Here is a 23,972-nt window from a genome sequence, read left to right as displayed (position 1 = left end):
CTGTAAAGTTGTTATATATCTGATTTAGCTTTTCAAACTATAGTATAAACAAGTATTTCAGTGGCTTTCACTTTTGTTATTGTCTGCTGGATAAGGATTTTTAAAAATTATATTTCCTTTGTAGTCAATTATATCTTTCAGAGCTGATCAAGCATAACTAGAAGAGTTATATTTACTATAGAAATTGTGTACAAAAGCAAATCTCATTAAACCCTTATTATAAATCAATACAGTAAGAAATATGACGTTCAATCATTAACCACAATGTAACTGCAGAAAGGATTTATTGAAAGGGATATGACTCAAATCCTTTCCTATTATATATATATATATATATATATATATATACACATACACATGTGAAATTATCATGATTTAAACTCGGTCATCAAAATAAAAGATATGCATTATTTACAGTAAAAAAAAACAAAATCTATCAAATTTAAGCTTATATACAGCTTTCAGTCATGATTCACATTCGATCATTTACAGTTAATAAAGTACTAGATACAGTATTAAAAACAATATTAGTAATGCATAATAACAAAGGCAGCTTCTGACACATGATATTTACAATGGGATAAAAAGTCTAAATTCACAGATGCTTAAAGCTTTCTCTGATAAAAAACAAAACAAAAATGCTGCTTTTTCAATGACCACAGATTCCTTGTTGAATACCGTTGATAGTAGATCACGTGGACGAGCCCAGAACACCGTACAGAAGTAAGAAGTGGATGTTTCAGCGGAGGAGAGGAGCTCGAGCTTTGGAGATGGAGTTACTGTGAAGACAAGAAATGCTTTAAAGACCAAACCAACGTGTGCAAAATGTCCAGAACACAACATGCACATGCTTTAAATGCTGAGGACGCTCCATTATCAGAAAGCAGAAGGAAGCTAGAGAAGAAGAAACGAAGGAAATCTGATACCATGGTCTCTGAAAGCGCACCGATGGCATTGCGTGAAGCACTTTCCTTCTTCTGGACAGAGATCGTCTATCACAGGCACGGGTGCAAAGGCAGTGAAAAGATAAAAACCCATTAAAACTAAATCTCTGATCCTGTTAATGTTAATGTTTCAGAGGCCCGTTCACAGCTGGTGTTATTAACACGTCTCTCATGGTCACACGTTTGGAGTGATTTAGATTAATGCTCACCAAGGCTGCTTTTATTTGATCAAAAATACAGTAAAAATAGTGAAATATTATTATGATGTGAATCATCTGTTTTCTATGTGAATATATAGTAAAGTATAATTTATATCCTGTGATCAAAGCTGAATTTTCAGCATCATTACTCCAGTCTTCAGTGTCACATGATCCTTCAGAAATCACTCTAATATGATGATTTGATGATCAAGAAACATTTATGATTATTAGCAATGTTCATATTTTTGTGGCAGTTTAGGGTAAAAAAAAAATAAAGAAAAAGATCACACTTATTCATCAAGGACGCATTAAATTGATCAAAAGTGACAGTAAAGATGATAATATTTTTTGAATAAACGCTATACTTCTGAGCTTTCTATTCATCAAAGAATCCTGAAAAATAAAATGTATCAGTTTTCACAAAAATATGAACATTGATAATAATCCTAAATGTTTCTTGAGCATCAAATCATCATATTAGAGTGATTTCTGAAGGATCATGTGACACTGAAGACTGGAGTAATGATGCTGAAAATTCAGCTTTGATCACAGGAATAAATTACACTTTACTGTATATTCACATAGAAAACTGATGAGTCAAACTGCAATAATATTTCACATTTCTACTGTATTTTAGATCAAATAAATGCAGACTTGGTGAGCATAAAATCCAAACATCTAAAAACTAGAGCTTTAAACTTTGCATTTGCATGCAGCTTTAAAAGCCCAAATATATTGACAGATAAACCTGATCAGAGCTGAAGCATCTGAGACGCACGATCATCCAGGAGTAAACGGGTCCGACTCATGATCACTGACACTGATACTGGAGAAGTCATTCACACCCAATCATGATCCAGTCTAAACTAGAGCTGGGCAACGACTAATCACATCCAAAATAAAAGTTTGTGTGTACATAATATATATATATGTGTGACCCTGGATCACGTCACCAGTCTCGAGTCGCACGGGGATATCTGTGGCAATAGCCAACAATACACTGTATGGGTCAAAATTATCGATTTTTCTTTTATGCCATAAATCATGAGGATATTAAGTAAAGATCATGTTCCATGAAGATATTTAGTCAATTTCCTACTGTAAATATATAAAACATGTATTTTTGTGAGTGAATGCAGCACAATCGCCAACATAAATGAACAACTTTAAAGGAGATTTTCTCAATGTTTCGATTTTTTTGCTCCCTCAGATTCCAGATTTACAATAGTTGTATCTCAGACAAATATTGTCTGTCATAAAAAAACATACATCAATGGAAAGATTATTTATCCAGCTTTCAGATGATCAATAAATCTCAATTTAAAATGTTTACCCAGGTGACTGGTTTTGTGGTCCAGGGTCACATTTGTGTGTGTACTGTATATAATTACTTTATACATGCATGTATATACATTTACACAATGTATATTATATATAAATATTTTATATATTAATAACACATTTTTCTTAAATATATACATGCATGTGTGTGTATTTATATTAGGGCTGGGAATCGATTTAAAAAAAATTAACTAATTAATTGCACAATTTGCTGTAATTAATTGCAATTAATTGCATTTCCTCCAAGCTTGTAATCATCAATAATTAAACTTAGAATTAAGTGAAACACCGGAAAAAAAAAGAAAAAAATTACAAATGATTTACTTCTAGCTTCTGACCAAGGCTGTATCTCAATACTAGATTTACTCGATCTTAGTGCTGCGTTCGATACTATAGATCACACAATACTCTTAGATAGACTACAAAACTACACTGGTGTTCATGGACAGGCATTAAGCTGGTTTAGATCGTACTTATCAGACCGCTACCATTTTGTCTGTTTAAATGGGGAAAAATCGATCATAACTCCAGTAAACCATGGAGTGCTGCAGGGATCTGTGTTAGGCCCTCTGCTATTCTCAATATATATGCTGCCACTTGGTAATATTATAAGAAAACATGGAATTAATTTCCACTGTTATGCTGATGACACTCAATTATATATTTCATCACGACCAGATGAAAACAATAAATTATCTAAATTGACAGAGTGTGTTAAAGATATAAAATATTGGATGATGTGTAATTTTCTGCTATTAAATTCAGATAAAACGGAGGTATTACTTATTGGTCAAAAAAACTGCCCACAAAACCTCTTACAATACAACTTTACTTTAGAAGGATGTCCTGTTACTTTATCCACTACAGTAAAAGACCTGGGTGTTATATTAGACCGCAACTTATCTTTTGAAAATCATATTTCCTATGTTACAAGAACAGCCTTTTTCCACCTTAGAAACATTGCTAAGCTACGTAATATGCTATCAGTTTCTGATGCAGAAAAGTTAGTTCATGCATTCATGACCTCGAGACTAGATTACTGTAATGCTTTATTAGCCGGTTATCCTGCATCCTCAATAAACAAGCTACAGTTAGTCCAAAATGCAGCTGCTAGAGTTCTTACTAGGTCAAGAAAATATGATCATATAACACCAATTCTATCATCTCTACATTGGTTACCTATAAAGTTCCGTATCAATTACAAAGTATTACTACTGACCTATAAAGCACTAAATGGTTTAGCTCCCGTGTATTTAACGGAACTTCTATCGCCCTATAATCCATCGCGCTCTTCAAGATCACTAAATTTGAGGCTTCTGGTCATTCCTAGGATATCTAAGTCCACTAAAGGAGGGAGGGCGTTTTCACATTTAGCTCCTAAACTGTGGAATGGCCTTCCTGATATTGTTCGAGGCTCAGACTCGCTGTCCCAGTTTAAAACTAGATTAAAGACGCATTTCTTTAGCCAAGCATTCACATAATACTTACTTTTTATACTACAGTTGAATCAGATTGAATGCAGCAGCTACGCTAATTATTTCCCATCTGCTTTTCTGTTATCTCGGGACCCTAGTCCCGAGGTAAATACAGATTGTCAGCTCCAGTTTGTATCCAGCCTCCCATGGAAACTACAGATGCCCCAACACCCGTGCAGAGACGACTCGACGCCTGTGAAGAGACGACTCGACGCTGGCGATATGTTTATGCCCTAAATTAATGCATGATTAATTAACTAACTGTATTTTTCTATGTACATTTCTGAAATGCACTTTGTGTAAAGCTGCTTTGAAACAATATGTATTGTGAAAAGCGCTATACAAATAAATTTGAATTGAATTGAATTGAACTGTATAATTTCCCAGCAACTGGGAAATCATACAGGTTTGGAACAACTTGAGGGAGAGTAAATGATGACAGAATTTTCATTTTTGGGTGAACTATCCCTTTAACACTGTTGCACAGAATGAAACCCGATCCCCATATTTTCGGCTTTTCAATAGCAGCCGCAACAGGAAATCATTAAAACGAGGGGAAAAGAAAGTGCTGCGTTAAATGCGTTATTTTTTTTAACGCGTTAAACATCTCAAATTAATCGCAAAGATTAACGCGTTAATTCCCCCAGCCCTAATTTATATACAAAATAATTATACACAGTACACACACACACATATATTATGTAAACACAAACTTTTATTTTGTATGTGACTAATAGTTGCCCAGCACTGAATCACGATCGAGTCGTCCATGATAGCATGATAGCGTGCAAGCGAAGACGAGAGACGCTCAGCCCGTCAGAGTCATGCAGGAAAGATGGAGACGTGACGGAGATGAGAGCGTTTACGAGCCCCGATCACACGGGCTTCTGGGACTTACTGAGCTCAGGGAACTTATGGCAGAGTAAGTCCTCTGGTGTGGCTTTAAGTGCTTTAAGCTCGACTGCTTGATGAAACTATTGTTGGCCATAGAGCCAGCGCTAACGTCAGAGAACACGCCAGCGCTAACGTCAGAGAACACGCCGTCCGTTTCACAGGCCATTACGTGCAAGCTGCCTAAAGACTGAGCGAGCCTTGAATGTAAAGGGCTGTGAAAGGAAAACGTCAACCATCACACTAGAGCTTTGCTCAAGTTGCTTTAGTGATTTTAATGCAAAACGGCGTAGAAACCTCATTGAATCACTCACCCACTGGCCCTGTTGGACCCGAGCGACGCCCGCGTCCTTTTCCTTTTATCTGAGCTGCAGGAGGGACATTTTACAGATTATAGCAAAGTTGATCATTTAAAAAAACATTTTTTTTTCAGTAATCGAATATCAATGCTCTATTATTAAAAATGTAAATACATAATTTTTTTTTAAAAAAGTCAGTAACTGAACACCAATGCTATAAATAATTAAATATTAAAAATCAAAAATCAAAATAAAATACTTGCTTAAAAAAGTCAATTTTTTGTCAGTAATCCAATACCAATAATCTAAATAATTAAATATTAAAATTTTTAATATTTATACAGTGCTATGCATAAGTTTAGACACCCATGCTAAAGTTGACTAAAAAGAGGAATAAAAAAATCATCTTTTGGAAATTGAACTTAATGCCTTAATTAAAAAAATTAGGAAAAATCCAACCTTTAAGGACACCAATTTTCTTTGTGAATGAATAATGTATCGTAAATAAATAAAAGTTCTTCCTTAAAATACAGGGTGCATAAGTCTGGACACCCCTATGTTAAATTCCCATAGAGGCAGGCAGATTTTTATTAAGGCCAGTTACTTCATGGATCCAGGATACTATGCATCCTGATAAAGTTCCCTTGGCCTTTGGAATTAAAATAGCCCCACATCATCACATAGCCTTCACCATACCTAGAGATTGGCATGGAGTACTTTCCATAAGATCATCTCTCAATGCAAATCAAACCAGCTATTAGGCTAACTGAAATAAAACCATGCCAATCTCTAGGTATGGTGAAGGCTATGTGATGATGTGGGGCTATTTTAATTCCAAAGGCCAAGGGAACTTTATCAGGATGCATAGTATCCTGGATCCATGAAGTAACTGGCCTTAATAAAAATCTGCCTGCCTCTATGGGAATTTAACATAGGGGTGTCCAGACTTATGCACCCTGTATTTTAAGGAAGAACTTTTATTTATTTACGATACATTATTCATTCACAAAGAAAATTGGTGTCCTTAAAGGTTGGATTTTTCCTAATTTTTTTAATTAAGGCATTAAGTTCAATTTCCAAAAGATGATTTTTTTATTCCTCTTTTTAGTCAACTTTAGCATGGGTGTCTAAACTTATGCATAGCACTGTATATATATATCTATATATATATATATATATATATATATAAAAAAAGATTACTCATTAATCGAACACCAATGCTATAAATTAATTAAATAAAAAAACTAAATATTTAAATAATTGAAATATAAAAACAAATAAAAATAAAATACTTGCTTAAAAAAAATAATATATTTTTTATAATCGAATACCAATAATCTAAATAATTAAATACAAAAAAAATTAAGTAAATAATTAAAAAATTCAAACAATAAAAATACTTGCTTAAAAAAAAAAAAAAAAACTATTTTTTGTCAGTAATTGAATACCAATAATCTAATTAAATATTAACATTTTTAATTAATAATAAAAAAGATTACTCATTAATCAAACACCAATGCAATAAATTAATTAAATACAAATTTAAAATATTTTTTTTAAATAAAAAAACTAATTAAAGTAAAATACTTGCTTAAAAAATATATTTTTTTTTATAATCAAATACCAATAATCTAAATAATTAAATATAAAAAATAAGTAAATAATTTTAAAAATAAAACCAATCAAAATATTTAAAAAAGCAAAATATTTTATTTGTTTAGCTACATAACATTGTGATTATTTTGATTATTTTATTATTATTATTATTGCTATATTAACTTAAAATCTCAGGGGTTCGACTGACAAAAACAACCCTTTTACAACCTTGCAGAAAAAGGAATATGATGTTAAAGAGATTTGACAAAAGTAATATTCTCTGTATTTCTTTTAACAAGGATATAAATTACAGAGTACACAGTTTTATTCAAATAAATAAGAAAAGTTACCTTAATGACTTTGATGTTGATTTGGCGTGAATTGTATTTTCTTCCAACCTGCAAGTAAAGACAAAAACAACATTTCATAAACATTTAAAAGCATTCTCTACAGCCGCCGCCAAATCATACAACGTGCATTTATACGGTCATTCAGCAAACTTCATTATTGAGAGCAAAAAAACATAATTTCTGTGGATTTGGCCATTCACGCATTCCATAACGAAACATTTTCAGCCGCACTGATCTCTTCAGAAATATGAATCAGAAATAACTGTGCAGTCAGCTTCATTGATTATGACTGAACTTGAACTATAGAGGATTACACTTCAATATGCATTACATTTCATTGCTATTTGATATTGTTTTTATCATTATGGTTTTGTTGGTGGAATTAAAGAGCTTTTGTGAAATGTATAGGAATAATGCAAATTGATTTTGGCGTCGTTTTAATATAAAACATGGTCCATTTCAGTTTATATGTGGATTCATTCCCACAAAACATTGTTTCAAAGCAGCTTTATGGAATATTAGCTCGTTTGGGGCTATAAAGGAGAAAAACTCCATAAGACATTTAGATAAAGAGGGAGAGACACAAAACACACATGTGCATTACAACAGAAAATACATGACTTGTTAAAGCAACACTAAGTAACTTTTGCTCTCGGGCTCCCCCTACAGTTGGGAAACAGTATTGTCTTCTACTACTGTCGTAAAATCTGTCATGGTTACATGGTTAACACGTGCATTTGTTGACAAGCCGTTACCCAAACTCTGCAGAAGGAGTTCTCACGTCTTGGGCAGACAGCCTGCGTTGCGTGTGAAATGTCTTCAACCCAGGTACAGTGGCATATTTCAGCATGTCATATGAATATAATTTCATGGGTTTTATTTTTTTCAAGCGCCAAAAGATCGCGTAGCTCACGTTTACAAGCCAGCGTCATTATAGTAGCCTATTGGCTACTGTTTTACAGAATTCTAATTCAATTCAATGTTTGTGGGGTAGGTAATAGCCATATATCGTCAACATTATAATATCAAGCTACCATAGATGAATCTGCAAAGTTGAAAAATCAATTTGCATTATAGCCTGAGGCAAGACACTTTCACCAGAAAAATAAATAAACAAACATGACTATCAGCCTGCAGTCATTAGGCTAGTTAGCCTACTTCTGACTCTTTTTTTTGTCCGTTGCTGCTTTGGCCATGGGGCTGTTTACACCTGGCCACTTCATGCGTTTTCTCAGATCGGATAGCTATCTGATATATCAAAACGATTCCATTTACACCTGGTCACATAAATGTGTTTTTGCGAAACGGATTTAAATCCGATCTTCAATTCCCGTGATATATATGCATGTTTATTGGAGTGCACGTCACTGAAAGCAACAGATACGAGCGGCATTTTATTGATCATCAGCTAAATTTTCAAAATCAGAGACCGCAATAAGAGAGAGCAGCAACAGCCCTGGTAAGATCATTTCATTTATTTACTTTTAATGATGATGATTGTGTGTTAAGCGTCTGCGACTTACTTTCACTTTGATTTGCGATAGTTTGCACGTTGGCTTGATGAATACATAACTTACTCAGCTGCTCATCTGCGGTGATTCCAGTAGCGTCGTCATATCTGGCTATCACATTACATATAGCCTATAACGCGTGTATTTATTTATTTTTTTAGCATTTTTGGGAGGAGTACAATTTACATATGTGGTTTCAACAACCAGATGCATTTTTACACTTGTCCAGTTTCATCTGGAATGCGTCTCAGACCTCCTCCTGAAGTGGTTTTGAGCGATCGGTTTCAAATCCGTCTTGAATGCGTTTCGGAGGACATTTACACCTGGTCTTTTCACGCTTTTCTCATAGCTATCCGAATTGAGAAAACGCATGAAGTGGCCAGGTGTAAACACCCCCAAAAACATACGCATGAAAGCCGGAAAAACAAACGCTGGTTGGCCTCTCGCGTCCAAATTTGACGAAGTGGTGGGGGAAGTGACGTATGCCGTAAAGCAGTCGAATTTTGTAGTTCTTTTTGTGCTCGGGTAACTACCCGAACCCCAAAGTTACATAGTGCCAGTAAAAGCGACACAGACCCCGTCAGGCTATGGCAGACGTGTCATTCAACCTATTGTAAGTCCATGTACCATCACAAGGGTTTTGGAAATATATTATGAAGGTCGAAAAGTTACATAGTGTTGCTTTAAAAATATAAGATTTTTTAGACACAATTTAACTAAAAAATGGGTTGCACACAGTTTTAAAAAGTACAGCCACAAAAGTCACTTACTAACCTGGTTATGTAAAAAAAAATTACTTGAAATAAATTGTGTCAATTTCAATTATGTCATAAATTTTGACTTAGTAAGTCATAATTTTGACTTTTTATCTCATAATCATGACCAAATTCTTTACTGGAATTCTGATTCTATTTTACTTAAAGTCCCTGTGTTGAAAATCCAGCTGTTTGTGTGTCTATGTGGTGTTTTTAATACGCTTATATTCAAACCATGTGTAAATTCATAAGTCGACTCCATTGCTGAGTATTTCCTCCTTAAAACTGCAGTGAACCAAAGACAGTCTCAAAAACACGCTTTGAAATCGCTGGTGTTTCTGACGTCACAAACTACCTTGTAACCAATCAGATCAACGTGTGATCGTCAACCAGTGGATCTCTGAGCTGAGTGAGTGAGTGGAGGCGGGGCTCATTTGCATATTCATAGAGCCGCGCATACTAAATGAGGCAAGGGTGTCGAGTTACAGTCAAGATATTTTAAACCATGAAGAATTTTTTTCAAGGTAAAAACGTTTAAATATGTAATTTTTGTGATCAAAGATGAGTTTTAAGAGATATAATTATTGACTACAGGGGGACTTAAAAAAAACTGTCAGTGATTTATTGTTGGTTATATTCAACATTAAGCCACGAATGCTGAAAATAGAGCTTATCGTTCGTAAAATCAAACCGAAATGTTCCTAAAGGAATAAAACAATGTTGTATCTCAGACTAGCGCCACAGTTTTCAGGACGCCTGTGATGTTTGTAAAGGACGATCCGTCGAGACACTTACAGCGTTCCAGTCCAGAGAAGGGCTAAGAGAGTGACGGGAGAAATCATTTACAATCCCACCCCGTCTATACAGTAATGGATGGAAGGGAAGCCAAACAACATCCAGCAGAAGACAACGCTACAGAGAGCAGAGAGCAGCAAAGCTAGCGGCCATCTGAACACAGGACACAACACAAGACAAGGAAGGAAGACAGAAGCCTTTTCCCATCACTGCACACTGGACGTCTGCAAAACCACATTCACTCCATTTCTGCCTCGTTACAACATGAACCGTGTGCTTTAAAGTGCCCTTATTATGCTATTAAAGCTCCTAATGTTGTTTTAAAGGTCTCCTATAACAGATTTACATGCATCACAGGTCAAAAAACACTAGTTTCCTCATAATCTCCACTGCAGCATCAGCTCTTTTCTCTCAGTGTCTGAAACGCTTCGATCGAAGATTCAGTCTCTCTAAGCTCCGCCTCTCTGAGAGGTGCTGTGCTGTGATTGGTCAGAAAGCAAACGCTCATTATCATATCTGAATCTCAGCTCTTGATCACAGTGATACGAACAGTAACGATGGCGTGGGTTTTACCGTATCAATCTCAGAGTCTTCTCGACATGAACAACACGAACCAAACTCTTCCAGTCTCAGATAAACTAGTGTTTGAGGGCGGAGCTAAGAGACGCCATTCAGCCAATCAAGACCAGAGGCGGGCATTATGCAAATTAGTTACATTGTTGACTGGAATTACTGACAGCTGTTCAGAATCGGCCTTCTTTTGGGAGATAATAACTTCATTTCTATGTGAAATTTCTACATTTTCTATGTGATGTATAATAATTTTGATCTTCGCAGACCTTTTTCCATTCACAAATAGCTGCTATATTACACACTACATGAAAGACAATATCCCAAAAAGCATAATAGGGGCACTTTAAACCAGGATTTTTGATCATGGATCAAGATAAAACGGAGTAAATGCTCTTTATAGACACTTAAATATTACAAAACTTAAGCCTACAAACAAAATTTAGATGGAAATGGGTTTCCAATTGTAAATCAAATTCAATCAGTGTCTGTATCGGTCTGAGATCAGATCCAGTTTACAGTGCAATTGAAAAAGACGATCAAAGCAAACCGGCCACAGTGTGTCACAACAACACAACACAGTTCACACACGTCATGCATCATCAAACATCATCATGCAAAGCCAAGACTTGGTTAGAACATCAAAAAAGCACTGAACATGTTACAAGAAAAGGTCAGAGCAGTTTGTGGAGCTGGATGGCCTGATGCATATATATCAGACTTTTTTTTGTTGTGACCCCATTTACACTTTTAGACCCAAACTGAGGTTTAGTTAAAATAAATAAATAAATAAATAAATTAAAGCTGCAAGCAGCATTTATCGGGGTTCAAGCATTTAAGGCCTTTAAGCACATAAGCATTTAAGACATTAAGTTTTATTTAGCAAGCTTTTAACCACTGAAATAATAGATGGAAAAGTCCATTTACAGCCAATTTACCATAGGAAATATGTGGTTTTCAAAGCTTTTTGACAATTATAGCGCCACCTATGGTCCGATCTCCATAACATTTTGCTTGCTTGTTTAGAATGTTATGTCACATCAGCTCACCAATTTTTGTGAGGTTTTCCTTTAGGATTTATAGGCTTTTGAGTGTATTTCGCCACGCCCCTTTTCTAAATGACCCTGTTACAGCCAGCCAAATGCAAAAGTTCAACTTTTTTTTCAATAATTATTGATCTAAAGAGTCCAGAGAATTGTCCTAGACTGGTTTGGTTCTGATCGGGCGAAAAACCAGGGACTAGTTCGCAAAAGTAGGTTTTGGACAAAATTCAACATAGCAGAACATTTTTCCCGCCTAAATCTAAATTGGAGATACACATTTCGTCCAACTTGAGCCAGAGATCACAGTGGTGTAAGACACTTGAGTCTAGGACAAACGGTCTAAGAGTTATGAGCGATTTTGTACTTTTGGTTGCTGTAGCGCCACCTATGGGCCAATCGGGGTCATACAAATCCTTACAATTACAATAGGGTTTCATGCTTGAACCCCTAAAAACGTTCTCAGTGAACGTGGAAGCAAAACAAAGGCACTGAATGAAATGAAGACCTGCGTCAGCCACATGTTCGTTATGATGGGCGATGATGTCACAGACTCACCTGAACGTCATTCTGCTACCGTTTCAACGACACACAACAGTCGGGCCACAGCGAGCCCAGAAAACTGCAACACTTTACTACCATTCGCCTGCTGTGTGATAAAAGGCTTTTGGGGTCTTTCTCGTCTCGCCAGCACAATCATTAACAGGAAGACTGAGGTTTTAAACTCTAACACCGTGTGCTAACTACACGCGACGCGTGATAAAAGGTTCTTCTACATGTTAATCGAGTGTTTGTCCTAACCAGCCGCGACGGCGACACGTGACGATTCTGGTTTAGAAACGGGTTCTATTTTTCTGCGACGTCGCGCTGGAACAACAAACACAAAGTGTGGCGATGATAATCTCAGGGACTGTTTATGTGCTTTATTTAATGTTAAAAGCGTGTCATGTGACTCTGAATATCATTTAGTGCTCCAGCTTTGTAGCTGTAAAAGCAACAATGGATAATTCACCTCAGATCTTGAAATTAAACAAATGGAAACAAGAACGTTCAAACTGTGAACAAACAAGTGTGTTCTTTGACAAAGATTGTTTTAGTAACTCAGCTTATGTATTTTTAATAATGTTTAAATGGTGTAATATTTGTGAATTTGATTATGCAGCTGCTTATCCATGTTCTAGCGAGTGCCGTCAAGATTACTCTCTGGTGCCGTGAGACTCCGCCCACACGCTGTTCTGATTGGCTGACTCTGCCCACATGCTGTTCTGATTGGCTGACTCCGCCCACACGCTGTTCTGATTGGCTGACTCCACCCACACGCTGTTCTGATTGGCTGACTCCGCCCACACACTGTTCTGATTGGCTGACTCCACCCACACACTGTTCTGATTGGCTGTGGGTTTTGATTGATTTTTCATCTCGCAGTCGCGTCGCGTCTAGTGTCGACAGACACATTATTTGTCGCTGGAATCTTATCGCGTCGAGTCTGGTTAGGACACGGTGTAAAACATGCAGTTAGTCTCTGTAAGTCATGCACACACACTTAAACATCCATCATTACCGGAAAACCACTATTTATGCAGATTATCCGGTGGGGGACTCGACTCGATGAGTGTCTAACGCGGTTCACGTCCACTGGCGCGAGGCTTTCTCAAGTTCATTTCCTAGTTCACGTTAATGGGGGATTCAGTGCTGTAAAGCTACTGGTCTCTAAACACACACAATCTCCTCCAGTCCTTCTCCCGTCTGATTGATAATTTATAATTTTATAAATCAAGAAAGTCTTTAAGTATAATTGTACAAACATCCTCCTTCAGCTCGAGCTTCACGAGTCTTTCTGCTGTCAAATCTGACCTGATTTTATCAAGTTAACGCAAGAATAACTTTCATATTGTTAGTAATATTTCAGCGTGACTGAAGCAGCTTCGCTTTAATTGATTATCCTTTTTTTTTTAAATCATGAGTATGAAATATGATCATCAGGCTTTTGAGGAAGGTTTATTTGTTCATCTCTGTATTGCATTGCATTATATGTTTTAAAACTACAGAGCTTTGATTATAAAACTAAGCATTTAAATATAATCTTACTAAAACATTATTGGCAGATATTGATATTTATATGCATTTTATGTAAATATCTGCAATACTGTTATAAACATCTCATTGATTTACATTATACGCATCAAAATTTCATATAAATATCAGCATCTGCACCATATTTTTGCTCAGTTTGAGCCTCTGAATAAAATTGAGCTGTTTTTCTTCCATATTCTCACTATATCAGACTATATGAGCCATAAAAGCCTGATGTGTCTAAAGATACATTTAGATATTTAGATTCAATAAACTGTTCCATTTAAAAAAAAGAAGATTTTTTGACAATTTCAGGCTTTAAAGGGTTAAATTGTTACACATCACCTTTAATTCAGATCTCAAATGCAGTTTGCATATTCATTGTATATTTGTAGCAATAAAACAACAACTAAAGCTCACAAAAAGCCTGGGAATTTGAAATAAAAGTATTTTCTGAAATCATAAGCATGATGACTTTATTAAGGATTTATTCCTGAAGACTTGCAGGAATCGAGCGGATTTCTCCTGCGCCAGTGGACCCGCACCGTCAGCCTCGATGGACACGTGTGTGTGTGTGATGGACAGGAGAGGGGTGTAATGGAGAAGAACTTACGATAGTGAGCCCGTGGACGCTCTAGACTGCCTCTTACTCTTCAGAGCTCGGAGTTTATCGCCCTGCGTGAGACCGCCACACTCCTCTTCATCTTCCTCCGTGTGCTGAAGAAATGAACAACACATCTGGTTAAAGGGGTGGTTAATGCCCTTTTCACAAGATGTTAAATAAGTCTCTGATGTCCCCAGAGTGTGTGTGTGAAGTTTCAGCTCAAAATACCCCACAGATATTTTTATAGCATGTTAAAATTGTCACTTTTTGAGGGTGAGCAAAAATGCACCGTTTTGTGTGTGTTCCTTTAAATGCAAATGAGCTGCTGCTCCCGGCGCAGGGGGCGGAGCTTCAACAGCTTGCACTCACACAGACACACACTGAAAATTTCAAAAACTTTTAGCCTTTTATGTTCAAACCGGAGTCAGACAATGATGGAGACTCAAGAAGAAGAGACAACATGTAGAAGCAACAGGACATTTCTGAATGGTTAGTTGATGAATTTATGTAGCTTATGTGTAGTTATCATTGATTAGCATATTCTGTCATGATAATCTATAAATCGTGTTCCCGGGGGCGGGGTTTATGTAAAGAAGCTCGTTGTAGTCTCTACCAGCCGTTTGTTGTAGTCCTTAAAAAGTGATTTCTTTAAAAGCAAATATCTCCCTTTGCTTTGAACTTTGAGCGTCGTAACTTTGCAGATGTTGTTTATGCTCAAACAGCAACATTACACACTAACTAAAGTTAGAAAAGTGATCAGATTATCTTTTCCTGGCTAATTGTACACTTATTTGCCATTAAAGCAACAAAGTGGACCAAACTTTACGTTGTTGGTCAAACGCACGCATTAACTGAGTTGTTACTCACCGTTTCAGAGGCTGATTTCCTCTGTGAAATGTTCTTGTTGGTGCCATTGATGGAGATGTCTTCGACTCCGGACAGGATTCCAGCCACTGCCGTTTTACTCGAGCCGTTTTCCTGCTCATTTACCTTTTGACGGTACAGATCACCCTCTGCCCAGAGACTCGACTGCTTTCTGTTAGATTCAGACGCGTATACATCAGTATTAGGCCCAGACTGGTGTATACAGTATTGGTCAAATGTTTGGAATAATTAAGATTTTTATTGTTTTTGAAAAAAGTCTCTTCTGCTCACCAAGGCTGCGTTTATTTGATCAAAAATACAGTAAAAATTGTGAAAAATTATTAGAATGCAAGTCAGCTGTTTTCTATGTGAATATATAGTAAAGTGTAATTTATTCCTGTGATCAAAGCTGAATTTTCAGCATCATTTTTTGATGAATATAAACTTCAAAAGAACAGCATTTTACTCTTTTGTAACATTATAAATGTATTTACTGTCACTTTTGATCAATTTAATGCGTCTTTGCTGAATAAAAGTATTCTTTTTTCTTTTTTTTTTTACTTACCCAAACCACCATAAAAATCTGACCTGTTTTCAACACTGATAATAATCATAAATGTTTCTTGAGCATCAAATCATCATATTAGAGTGATTTCTGAAGGATCATGTGACACTGAAGACTGGAGTAATGATGCTGAAAATTCAGCTTTGATCACAGGAATAAATTACACTTTACTATATATTCACATAGAAAACAGATGATTTACATTATAATAATATTTCACAATTTTTACTGTAAAAAATAAAAGCAGTCTTGGTGAGCACAGCATTAAACTAAATTACGGTACTGCAAACTTTTGACCGGTACAACATCGACATTGCTGTGGATTAAAGCGTTTGCAGAATCACCCACTCTTCAACAAAGTTCTGTTGAGGTCCAATGACTGATCCGGGTCTGCAGATCCTGATCCATGCGATGGCTTCGGCTGCAGTCAGTCTGAAGTGCTTCATCATGTAACAGCCAATCAGAGTCCCTGTTCGGCCCAGACCCGCTGAAACACACAGTGGAACGCCGGTCAACATCTCTACTTCATGATATTGAATTATATGGGGAAAACCTTTTAAATATATGGAGCTACACTGTTATTGGTAGCTGAAAGCATATTAGCTGAAATATTTAATAAACAAAAAATAATTTTCACATGTACAAATTCTGATAACAACCAGACATGTAAAACATGCAAAGTTTACATGCAAATCAATAAACAACAACACAGGAGAGATTCTGTGCAGGCCTTATCAGTGTAGGAACACTTTTCAGCATGTGATGTCTATCGCAAAGTCATGATGTTGTTTTCAGGCTCTACTAGAATATAATTATTTTCCCCATGTTCTCCATTGTTGCGGCACCTCTCGTCCCAGTCTGTCAGTAACGCTCTGTTTACTTCAGGGTTCGTACACACACACTGTAAAATGAAATTCCAGGACTTCTCAAGCACTACTTTTTTGGTTTTCAAGGACTACAACCAGAGATCTCACTTATCAAAAAGGTAAATAGATCAAAATAAATAAATAAAAGGTACAAATAACTTTAACCATTAAAAGGATACTATGACAAATATATTGATTTTCTTGTTCAAACTGATTTTTTTCTCCCATGAATATATGATTGACCAGAAGAATGAAAGCTGTATCATATCCTTGAATATTTAAATGAGCAATATCACGGTCATAGCCATGTGAACTGGCTCTATATCAATATCAGACGGGTGAGAAAAGATTGTTTTATCAATAAAATTAAACTATTTTCTATTATAACCTTTAGTCTAGCAATAGTTCAAGCACTTTCAAGTACCTTTTCATAAATATGGCTGTTTTCAAGCGTTTTCCAAGACTTAAATTTCAAAAAGTCACATTCAAGCACTTTAAACAAACCCTGTTAGTTCCTGTCTCTATGAAGCCCCTCCTTCTGAAAAGCACACTGTGCTCTGATTGGTCGGCTGGAGAAGCGTGTTGTGATTGGTCGAGCGCTTCGAGTGTGTTCGGGAAATGTCCCGCCCCTAATTACTATAACCGCCAGTTTCAACACACTACTAACTAACTCAACCAGGCCCCGCCCCTTTATTCTGCGTATAAATTATTCAAATGAGGAATATTGTGACGAGTTTGTTCCCGGAAGAAACTCAAGACTAATGGAGGCGTTTCAGGAGTTCAGAAACACTGACTCTGATATAGAGAAGAGCTGGAGCTTCTTCATGATCAAACAGCAACATCACACACTATGAACGTGGAGAAAAGCACAATAGGTGCTCTTTAAGCGTGCATAAAACGAGCTTTAAGTGCCGGACCTTTGCAGTGGACGGCGATGGCTCCGTCAGCGCTCTCGCAGATGTTCAGGAACTTGCTGACGATGGCATCGTTAGGCGTACTTCCATCTACAAAGAACAGGTCGTGGTGTTTGAAGCCCATGTCTGTGAAACGCTTGGCGTCGTACATTTTCTTGTTGAGCCGGATGATGTTGGTGATGTTGTGCTTCCGGAAGTACGGGAAATACGCTTCAGGGGCATGAAGAGGGTATCCTGACGGAAAACAGAACAAATGTATATAAATCTGTACATTCCAGAGCAGTTTTACACAGATCAGACTAGAGTTAAAGGATTAGTTCATTCAGAATTAAAGTTTCCTGATAGTTTACTCTCCTCGACATCATCCAAGATGTTCATGTCTTTCTTTCTTTAGTCGGAAAGAAATGAAGGTTTTTGAGGAAAACATTCCAGGATGTTCCTCCATATAGTGTCTTCAATGGGGTCCAACGGGTCGAAGGTCCAGATGTGAGTTTCAGTGCAGCTTCAAAGTCTCGACACGATCCAGCCGAGGAATAAGAGTCTCATCTAGACAAACCAGCCGACATTTATAACAAAAGAAACATTTATATACTTTTAAACCACAGATGCTGGTCTTGGACGCGAAAACTTCACGCATTACGTAATCAGGGTGAAAGGTCACGCATGTTCCGGTTCAGAAATGTAGGATAGGGCGAAAAACTCAATCTCATTTTATCCTTCAACTTCATCTGACATCTTTGTTTTACCTTTTATTTTTTTGTAAATGGCATTTGACTTAGTCTTTGCACGTTTGCTTTGTAAACACTAGGTCGGTTCTTCCGCCTTCTTCCGTGTGATTGGGAAAACAGCCTCTGAGTGTCGACTTTGAGCACTGTTCATTTACAGTATATTCCTGTAGGCTATTTTTGTTTTCTACAGTATATTACTGTTTTAATGGAAAATGGTATGATACTGTCTGAATTACGCCTTTTTCTTACAGCAAGGGTTAACAGTGTATTATAAATATAACATCGAATTTTATATTTATTAAATATATATTCTTTATACATATTAAATATACAACATTTAAACTTAAATAATGAAAGAAGAAGAAAAAAAATACTTTGTCTCATCGATTGACCTTTCAACCTGACCATGTAATGTGTGTCTCATCACAGCTAGAGCAAGACCAGCATTTGAGGTTAAAAGTATATAAATGTTTCTTTTGTTATAAATGTCGGCTGGTTTGTCTAGATAAGACTCTTATTCCTCGGCTGGATCGTGTCGAGACTTTGAAGCTGCACTGAAACTCACATCTGGACCTTCGACCCGTTGGACCCCATTGAAGACACTATATGGAGAAACATCCTGGAGTGTTTTCCTCAAAAACGTAATTTCTTTCCGACTGAAGAAAGAAAGACATGAACATCTTGGATGATGTGGGGAGAGTAAACTATCAGGAAACTTTAAAGGAGTATTACACTTCAGAATTAAAGTTTTGGTATAATGTGAGAACAAGCGAATCCATACACACCATTCTCAATTTTACTCTTTGGATGAGGACCGCTGAAAGCCAAAAACTTCCCTGGAATGATCCAGTTAAAATCTCCATTTTCTGCCCGCTGGAAAAAATATTAAAGTCACCATGAAATCAAAATGAACATAATTGTTTTGTTTTCTTTGCACTGTAATCAAAATAACTTCCTCTCGCAGCATCTCTGATGATGTGGGCGGAGCAACCTGTCACTCACATGAGATCAGCCAATAGCAGACCACAACCATCCAATCAATTCCCCACATACAAAATCAAGCCCCGCCCACATTTGATCTTCATCCAGAAGCGTTTCACTCGGATAACCGGCACTAGCGCAACTTCCCTTTAAAGACGCATTAAATCCGAAGCGTGAGATTAAACTTTACTCGAAACTCACCTCATAATGCTCATATTCCTCCACATTAAACTGTGAGAAATCCAGCCAGCCGAGGTGCAGAGCCTGAAACACAAGCATGCGATCAGTAGGAATAGTGAACGAGTCTGATGAAGCTGCAGGATCTGGATTACCTTGTGAACGCCACGTAGACAGTCAAGAATATTCAGATTGTACATGCAAGTTCCAAAAGACGCATCTCTGTTGAACGTAACGGAAAAAATGAAATCAGAGATTAATAGAAAAATAGAAATAATCCAAAGGAATACTATTGCTTTTTAAATAGGCCATCTCATTCATTTTTATTTTTCCTGAGGTTCACATGCAACTTCTTGTGCCGGAAAACTTGATACCTCATAATAATATGCATTTTCTTGAATAATATTGGGGAAAAATTTCAATTATTACCGAAAAGGAAGATACGATGCATTTTGAGAGACAAGAAGGCTGTACGCTTCTTCTGGTGTTTTCTGTAGATGCATTACCTAAAAAAAAGAAGAGGACAAACAATAGTGAGCCTTCAACATCTGGAAGAACTATAAGCACAGTTTACATGTTATATAAATATGTTTGAGCATTTCATCAGATTGCATTTCTCTAAAAGGCAAAATAAACAGTAAATATAATGTTGGACTGGGAAACTCACAGCGTAAGAGCCGATCAAATAAGCAGCATTGGCTTGTTTCTTTCTGTCCCCACAGGTATAAAACACAATTTTCTTCTTTGCATGAACACAAGACTGTTGGATTAGAAAAGCACACATTCAAAAGCAAATCTTTGAAATGATATTGCATGCTTACATGGAAAGACTGTGTTTAGTAGAACAGTGCAACGTTGCATTTTATGTGCCAGTGTAATGAAGCGTCATTACCTTCAGCTTCTTGTTGAGCTTGCAACAGAAGCGATAAAACATGGCCAGGTTGAGCGGGCCAAAGTCCGCATAGAAGCTGTTCAAATACAAAAATCAAAGAGGTCAATGATAAAGATCTGGTGCAATGCACTGGAAACTATAGAAACTATACAGGCTTAAACGTTTTGTCTTGATTATGGGTTTTTCTTTCCATTGTTGTAGTACACAAAACAAGTTTATATGAATGCATGAATAAATACATACATATGTGCATAAATGCATCCATATACATGCATACATTTGTAAACTTATATATGCATGCATGTCTATGCATGTGCATGTATATGCATGTGCATGTATATGCATGCATGTATGAATGCATTTATTCACATATATATGCATACAGTCATGCATGCATGCATGTAAATGCATTCATACATAAGTTTGCAAAATCTAAAAAAATGGCTCATTATACGATATAGTGAGAATATGGAGGAAAAAACAGCTTAATTTTATTCAGAGGCCCAAACTGAGCAAAAATATCTATTGCAGAAACTTTCACAAAATGCATATAAATATAAATATCTGTCAATAATATGACTTAGCAAGATTATATTTAAATGCTTATTTTCATAATCAAAGCTCTGTATATATAATGCAATGCAATAAAATACAATGATGATTAAGAGATGAACAAATGTATTGAACATATTCATGATTTAAAAAAAATAAAACCACGAGCTGAAGGTGGACGTTTTTACAATTATACTAAAAGGCATTTTCTTGCTAGAAAAGCTTAAACTATCAATCAAACGACAGAAGGCATGAAGTAGATTGTGTGCAATGATTTTGAACATGTAAGAGGCCTTATCAAATATGATTATGTAGAATTAAGTGTATTAGAATGTCCCTAATAATGAGTCATAGACTGTGTTTTAGAAGTAAACCTCTCTTACTTCTCATAGGAGAGCTCTTCATCTATGCAGAAACAGTGTCTGTCAGGAGAGCTCTTCACCTTCTGATGAAGAAGAGCAAAATACAGCTGATCTGAAAAACACAAAGTGCACATGATGAAGGAAACCAAACTATTCTGAAATCTCTCACAACAGAAGCATTTCCACGCGGTCCATTAATGTAAACACATGATCTGATGAATCTATTGGTCCGAGAGATTTGAATCCGCGTCCCGGAAGTGAGTTAAAAAACAAAACCCAGTGAATCTGGGAACCCAAGACTGATCCGGACCACAAAACTAAAGGACATTTAAAAACAAAAAGAAATACGAGCATCACCTTTAATGACCTCGATGCAGTTTGACAGATCGCAGGTTTCTATGTAAAAGTCGTTCCGGTGCATTTTTTTAATCTTGGTTTAGTTCAATCTAATTCCAAACTACATTTACACATACAACCAAAAATAGTCAAATTTTCGTCGACACTTTATGAAGAAATCGAGTGTGTCATAGGAAATTATGCGACAAGAAAGTAAAAATACTTAATGTTTAAATTAAATTAAAAACTAAGAGAAACTAAAACAATACACCCGTTTTGGCTCTATATAAACGTAAATTAAATAACGTAACACAGCACTAGCGATCTTTCTCTCTTGCTCCTGAAGTCCGAATAAAGTCCAATGCTGTTTAAAGCTAAAGTTAAAAGCTTTTCCGGCACCTGATTGGTTCACAATCACACCGCTGACACGTCAATCATAACTAGGCCCCTCCTTACAGAATTTAAACGGTAGAGCAGGGAATATTCGATGCGCCGATTGGTCAAAAGAAACTATTTTTAGGATTGTTCGTAGTGTGTTTCTTTGTTTTAAAACACATTTCCTCTCATTTTCATGACTATACCGTAAACCAAAAACTTAAATTGTAAAGTAATTACGCACATTTGTTGTATAGTCTATAATCTATGCAGATTAAAAAACCTTTTCCGGTACCTGATTGGTTCACGGGCGTACCGCTGACACGTCAATCACATTAGGCCCCTCCCTCCACAGAATTTAAACTAAAGAGCAGGGAGCATTCGACTCTGATTGGCACGCTGCCCAAGCCGTTGCTAGGAGAGAAGCGTCGATTGGCCAATAGGATTTAATCTTTTTCTTGCTTTGATTTACTATTTATTACACTCATTTTCAGTGATTTACAATCAGCGAACAGAACAAAGAAGATGATTCAGCCCTTGAACAGGCAAAATTAGAAGTTAATAGTGATGTTTTAATTACTCTCATATATAACCAGCGTTAATCTCCATATAAACAGCAGTTTAAGTCTGATGTGATAGCATGTTTCGGTGCAAAAAAGCTCCTGACAGGAATTATAGCGCACTACTTTATGACCCCAATGTTGGTTCTACTTTATGAGATCATTATGGCAGCGTCTGTGGTTTGTTTACCTGTGATATGAACGTAAATATCGCTCTTGGACTCCGTCTGGCCGCTCAGGGAAGCGCAGAGTCTTTTCCTCGACTCGCTCCGTCGCTCGCTCTTGCGCTTCATACTTCTCTAGGCATGCAAAGATGGCGTTTCAAACGGGAATGTGCGATGAAAGTGCGTTATTGTGCATAGTCCAGCTTGTAACAGCTCCATGCGCTGCAGACCGAAGTATATTTGAGCCAGTTGTCCTGCGAGTGACGTATATGGAAGGCAAGTTTCTAAAAGCCTTCCGAGTGACGTCACTGCGCCACCATCCTGCTGCCCAACATCCGGGCACTGGCAGAACTTTAACCCGTCACAAACACTCTGGTTTTTAGGATTGTTTGTATTGTGTTTTTATTATTTCATCTAATTTTCATAACTGTAGTGTAAAAGAAAATGTAGTGTTTTATCCTTAAATTGTTAGAGAACCAAAGCCATATATCTAAACAAGTTGTGTTCCAAATCTAAAGTTGATATCGCAAAACTTGAAACGCTGAAAGGTAACGTAACGCTTTCGAATGATGCCTAATTTATGATGATTACTAAAAAGTGATGGGGTGAAAAAAGCAATAGAAACCCTTACTGGGACACTGACAGTTAACAGACTAAATTGTTATATTAAGAATTTATGCATAATGGGGATATATTAGTCTATAATATATGCAGATTTAATTTTCTTTATGTTAAATATCTTATTTCTTTTGAGTTTGGGGATGAAACTTAAAATGGACTTATATGGATCTGAATATTAATGTATATACATACATGCATGCAGACAGACAGTGAAAGAATAGATGTATAGCTTTTTCTGCATGCATGCATACATATATATACATTTATACATGCATGCATACATATATATACATACATACATATGATACATACATTCATACATGCATACATTAATGCGTGCGTGCATACATTAATACATGCATGCATATACATACATTCATACATGCATAAAAACATATATACATACATTCATGCATACATATATACATACATAAATACAAACATGCATGCACACATACATGCACACATATATACAAACATGGAGATAGGGGCGCCCCAAAATTTAGTATTGTGTTTGGTAAGGGCTGACTTGTGGAAGAGATTGAGAGGAAAGGTGAGTGATGATGAGGAT

General features: G+C 36.4%; 1 protein-coding gene across 4 annotated transcripts; it reads right to left on the bottom strand.

Annotated features, from left to right (window-relative positions):
• Positions 1–593: 593 nt before the first annotated feature.
• Positions 594–23,121, bottom strand: cdc14b (cell division cycle 14B). 4 transcript variants are annotated; one of them, XM_084086673.1, is made up of 16 exons: positions 22,807–23,121; positions 21,367–21,457; positions 20,432–20,507; positions 20,207–20,299; positions 19,969–20,045; positions 19,695–19,761; positions 19,564–19,626; positions 19,167–19,254; positions 17,657–17,887; positions 16,222–16,360; positions 15,312–15,480; positions 14,454–14,557; positions 7,097–7,144; positions 5,166–5,219; positions 927–992; positions 594–779 (listed from the first exon to the last, which is right to left on the bottom strand). In XM_084086673.1, exons 1-16 carry the CDS (start codon positions 22,907–22,909, stop codon positions 740–742), a joined length of 1,509 nt encoding a protein of 502 aa, XP_083942799.1. In that variant the 5' UTR covers positions 22,910–23,121; the 3' UTR covers positions 594–739. The 4 variants fall into 4 exon arrangements, with proteins under 4 accessions (XP_083942799.1, XP_083942800.1, XP_083942797.1 ...); XM_084086671.1 differs by lacking the exon at positions 927–992 and adding an exon at positions 4,859–5,066 and having other exon boundaries at positions 639–779; XM_084086672.1 differs by lacking the exons at positions 927–992; positions 22,807–23,121 and adding exons at positions 4,859–5,066; positions 21,703–22,034 and having other exon boundaries at positions 639–779.
• Between the last annotated feature and the right edge of the window lie 851 nt (positions 23,122–23,972).

The sequence above is a fragment of the Abramis brama genome (assembly GCF_963993115.1).
Source record: "Abramis brama genome assembly, chromosome: 16".
Classification (NCBI taxonomy): Eukaryota; Metazoa; Chordata; class Actinopteri; order Cypriniformes; family Leuciscidae; genus Abramis; species Abramis brama.
This window is presented reverse-complemented; position numbering and strand designations above follow the sequence as displayed.

Coding starts and splice junctions, on each gene's coding strand:
- cdc14b (XM_084086671.1), bottom strand. CDS start 22,909: ATGAAGCGCAAGAGCGAGCGACGGAGCGAGTCGAGGAAAAGACTCTGC. Junction 19,255..19,563: donor AGGAATATGAGCATTATGAG/GTGAGTTTCGAG, acceptor TATTTTTTCCAG/CGGGCAGAAAATGGAGATTT. Junction 17,888..19,166: donor AAAGAGTAAAATTGAGAATG/GTGTGTATGGAT, acceptor GTTTTCCGTCAG/GATACCCTCTTCATGCCCCT.